Below are 4,986 nucleotides of genomic sequence, written 5' to 3'. Positions count from 1 at the left end.
TTTGTGAAGTACTTTTATACTCGTGCACTCGAGGTGAGATCATAGTCCCACCTTTTCAACAACATTTTATACTTTTAAATTGTGGGCTGAGATACATATACTTTGTTACATTTTGTACTACTTACTTTTATACTTTGAACACAAGTACGATGAAACAAACATTCCACAGCGAGTTAGAACAAAAATCCTCAATTCGATTATCATTAGTTACACTTGCAGGGTGTAAGCGAGAACTTATATTGTGTGGCCATACGGGTTTGACAAACCCTCATTTCGGACGGTTCGCTACCGTCTACGGATGAAATATATTTTTGAGAAACAGTGTATGTTCTAACACTATTGTGATGGGGTTCTATGGAAGGATACGTTAAGTCTTGATAATTGGGTGCTCGCGAACAATAGTTTTGGAATGCAAACGATTTTGATAATCAACGTTATGGGAATACTAAATCTTGTGGTTCAAAAACAACGTTTATTACAAACACCTATGATTTCACCAACGTTTTTCGTTGACAGTTTTCTATATGTTTCTCAGGTTCATACATGGCTATTTGATACATGCTTTCACGTACACTCATACTTGCTTGGGGTCAAGCATACATGCATACATTCTGATTTCTTGCTTGGAGTCAAGCATACAAACATGCATACGCTAGTGATAGCACCTTTGGATTCAAACATATTGTTTACATACTTATGCTATTTATAGCAACCGTGACTTTCAACTTATATTATGTCGCAAGTTTATTTCATTTATACATTATACTTTTGTAAACTTAAACTTGTTGTCGATCCATTTGGTAAACTAAACTTTGTAAGTCTTGTACTTTTCAAATGAATGCGACATAATTTTGGTCAAACGAGTCTCATATAGGGACTACGACCACGTAACGGGACCTAAGTTAGCGGCGCCGTCAACTACGATTTTGTCGGGTCGCTACACCAATGATCCACAGAACATTAGCAAAGCTTACAACTAATAAGTTGACCAAAATATAGTAGCCTGAATAAATATGTTTTAGTTTTGTATTTATATATTGTAATAATAATTAGTGTGGCACCAATCTTTGATGACGTGCGTGGCAATGACATTTCAGATAAATTTTAGCCGTAGTTATTGATAATTTATCAAGCATACACCAAATGAACAGGTCATCTGCTACGTATAACAGCAATAACTGAAAGATTGACCAAAATATTAAGTAAATGTGTAGATATTAGAGGGATTAAAGTGTAATGTAATAATCTCTATATATACCGTACATTGTAATCACAATTATCATCGATAATACCATACACAATTACTTTGATAATTAGACCATTTACATCGCAGCGTGGTGGGGTGGTGATTCGAGCGACGGCGCCTCCATCGCGCCCCTGTGCGGCGTGATGGAGGGGTGATGGTGGTGGCGCGATGGTTTCATCACCTGGAGAAGAAAATTTGAACTGCGAATGGGAGCCGGCCACGTGTTTGCAACGGCTATATAGCCGTTTGAAAATAATCCGGGGTTTTTTTTTCCTTTTATTTTTTTCTTTATATATATATCCCACTCTTCGCATTTTAATTATTAACACAATTTTATCAATATATCACTTTATACACAATTTTAACAAAAAATTCAATGGCAAAAGCTTTGTTTAAACTTTTTGATTTATGGGATTCGGATGATGAAGATGAGTTGATGATTTTACGAGAATTGGCCGAAGAATTAGACGCTGAAGAGGCTGCAGCAGAAGAGGCTGCAGTAGAAGAGGCTGCAAACAATGTACGTGTTCCACGAACTCGAATTTATATTCGTAGAGATCGTGAACTAGCATGTGATAATCTATACAAACACTATTTCTCAGATAATCCAGTTTATCCTGAAACTAGATTTAAGAGACGTTTTAGAATGAGTAGTAGATTATTTAAGCGTATCGTGAATGATATAATCAATTACGATGTCGATCCATTACCACTTCATTTTGAATATTTTAAACAAAAAAATGATGCTATTGGTCGACAAGGTTTTACTACGATAGAGAAATGTACATCCGCGATTCGTCAATTGGCTTACGGTACAACAGCGGACATGTTTGACGAATATTTACAAATGGCTGAAGGTACATCAATTCTCTGTCTCAATAGCTTTTGTAAATGTGTGTTAGAACTATATGTTGATGAATATTTGAGGAAACCAACGAGTAGCGATATAGCTCATTTGTATAGCGCGCACGAAGAAAAACATGGGTTTAAGGGAATGCTTGGAAGCATTGATTACATGCATTGGAAATGGAAGAATTGTCCAAATGCTTGGAAAGGGCAATATACTAGTGACCATCAAGGTCATCCGACCTTAGTTTTTGAAGCAGTTGCTTCATATGATACATGGATTTGGCATGCATTCTTCGGTGCCACAGGTGTAAACAACGATGTTAATGTTTTGAATCAATCTTCGTTGTTTGATGACATTAAGAATGGAAATGCGCCATTTGCCCCATTTACTGTTAATGGAATTGAATACACAAATGGTTATTATTTAGCGGACGGTATTTATCCAGATTGGTCAACATTGATGAAGGCATATTCGACCCCAACCGACGAGCCACGTGCAAAATTTAAAAGATTTCAAGAAAGTGCGCGTAAAGATGTTGAAAGAACATTCGGTATTCTTCAAGGTAGATTCCATATTTTACAAATGGCTGGACGGCCACACACCGTCAACAAGTTGAGGCGGATATTGTATCGTTGTGCGCTCTTGCACAACATGATAGTCGAGGATAATGGCTTCAACATTTCATGGCTAGAGGAAGAATTACTTGGGACTGATGAAGCTAATCCTAACTATGTAAGGAATCGATCTAGAAGTCGTGAAGTTAGAGAACAAGAAATAAGAGATAGAAACATTCACGATCAACTTCGAAATGATCTCACTGAACACATCTGAGCCCTTCCACCGAACTTTAGAAGTTTACACGCTTAATTTTCATTATGTATTATGTTTAATAAATTGTTGTATTTTGAATTATAATAAATTATGTAATCTTGAATTTTAATAAATGGTGTGATTTTTATTTTTATTATATTTGGTAATTTAAATCTTGGATTCGTTCAAAGATGCCTAGCAGAGATGCTCTGCATAAAGCAATATTGAGCAGAGATGCTCTGCATAAAGCTGTATAAAGCATTATTGAGCAGAGATGCTCTGCATAAAGATGTATAAAGCATTATTGAGCATAGATTCTCTGTATAAAGCAATATTGAGCAAGGATTCTCTGTATTCAACATGTGTTTATAATTCAAACTTTAGATTCGTTCAAACAGGTGATTCTACCACTATAAATACTACCCTTCATTTGTAAACTGACCACACCTCATTCTCTACTAATTCTAAATCTCATAAGTTCAAAATGTCTCAAACTAATGTTATGCTGCAAGTTAACTATGGTGGAGAATTCGACCGCGAGGTCAAGAATTACTCCACCGTTAATTCTGAACAGAGGGTATATTCCATAAATGTCCGAGGTTATCCTTTGTCTGAACTACTTGAATTTCTAAAAGAGGACATACCTCTTGCATTATCACAAGTGTGGTTCTTCAAGGAACCAAATGTTCCTGCCAGTCTTCTTAAAGATGAAGAAGACTGGACCATGCTTGTGGGTCGAGCTGTGACCAACAACGAAATGATCAAGTTGTATATCGAGTTTCAGGATGACAGCGAATACATTGTGTTGGATGAATAGGAGTACGTACCCTCCGGGCCACAGTACGACACCGATGGCAAGTTCTATTCATCGGATTCTCCCGACCTCAATGATTTCTAAATCTTGTGTTGTATTATCGTTGTTTAGTTTTATTATCATTGTTATTGTGTTTAATCTTAGGTTTTTAAAAAATTGTAACCGTGAATTTGTGATAATAAAAGTGCCGTTTAAATTTTTTTTATTGATTTATATTTGTAATAATAATAATAAATATAACAAATTTAATAATAATAATAATAATAATAATAATAATAATAATAATAATAATAATAATAATAATAATAAAAATGAAAAATTAAATTAAAATTAACTCATCACATAACCATCACGCCCACCACTACAAACTGCATCACGCCATCACGCCATCACCTTTGCCAAATCAGCACTATACCCCACAAAAACACTACATCACGCCCCCATCACCCGTCACCACTGTGAATGGTCTTATTCTTTTGCAAAGTCTCTGGAACTGAATACACAATTACTTTGACTTATTTCTTGACGAAGTAACTGGAGCTGAAGTTTTTATAGATATAAATCGTATAAAATAATAAAAAAATATGATAAATAATTATATAATAGGTAATTATGTAAGTTTTTATTTCGTAAGTTAGATGCTTATTTTATAAGTTACTTCAATTAGCTTATTTTTTTTTTATAAACTCTATATATTGCCACCCAAATAATATTACTAACTTGAACTTACAAAAAAAATAAATGTAAGCTATAATAAGCTGCCATAAGTTTGTCATCCAAACATATTCTTGAATTTGAATTTCATAACCGAACAAATCAAAAACTGAATTTGGTTAGTTTCAGACTTCTAGTTAAGATCTAAAAAAACGAGAAGATTATTATGTAGCAAAAATAATCTTAAATATAAATATTGTGTCGCTATTGTTGAATTTGGTCACAGAGGTTTATTATGCACGACACCGAACAACTTGCAAAGCAGATTGTCACCTCGATATTAGGCTGATTGCCAAGTGCTTCGGAAACTCGAATGGGAACCAAAAAAAAGTTTTGAACCCGTGAGTTTTAAGTACAGTGGTTAATTGATTTGAATATGAGAAGCAAAATGTACCCCCCCTGCTCCAATCAATATTGTGTCGCTGGCCTGAGTGGTTTTTAAGAACTCGACATTAATACTTTTATTTAAAATTAGAAAACACGGCAAACTACAAACCTTGCGGCAGAAACGGCATCTTAAATGCTAGGATAGACACCGGACTCTGTTAAGGT

General features: G+C 34.8%; 1 protein-coding gene across 1 annotated transcript; it reads left to right on the top strand.

The window, feature by feature from the left end:
* Nucleotides 1-1,622: 1,622 nt before the first annotated feature.
* On the top strand, nt 1,623-2,927 carry LOC139841830 (protein ALP1-like). Its single transcript, XM_071832025.1, has one exon. The coding sequence runs from the start codon at nt 1,623-1,625 to the stop codon at nt 2,925-2,927; it is 1,305 nt and encodes a 434-aa protein (XP_071688126.1).
* Nucleotides 2,928-4,986: the final 2,059 nt, after the last annotated feature.

Source organism: Rutidosis leptorrhynchoides, chromosome 4, assembly GCF_046630445.1.
Source record: "Rutidosis leptorrhynchoides isolate AG116_Rl617_1_P2 chromosome 4, CSIRO_AGI_Rlap_v1, whole genome shotgun sequence".
NCBI classification, from domain to species: domain Eukaryota; kingdom Viridiplantae; phylum Streptophyta; class Magnoliopsida; order Asterales; family Asteraceae; genus Rutidosis; species Rutidosis leptorrhynchoides.
The sequence above is the reverse complement of the archived record's forward strand: the minus strand, read 5'-3'. Positions and strand labels throughout refer to the sequence as shown.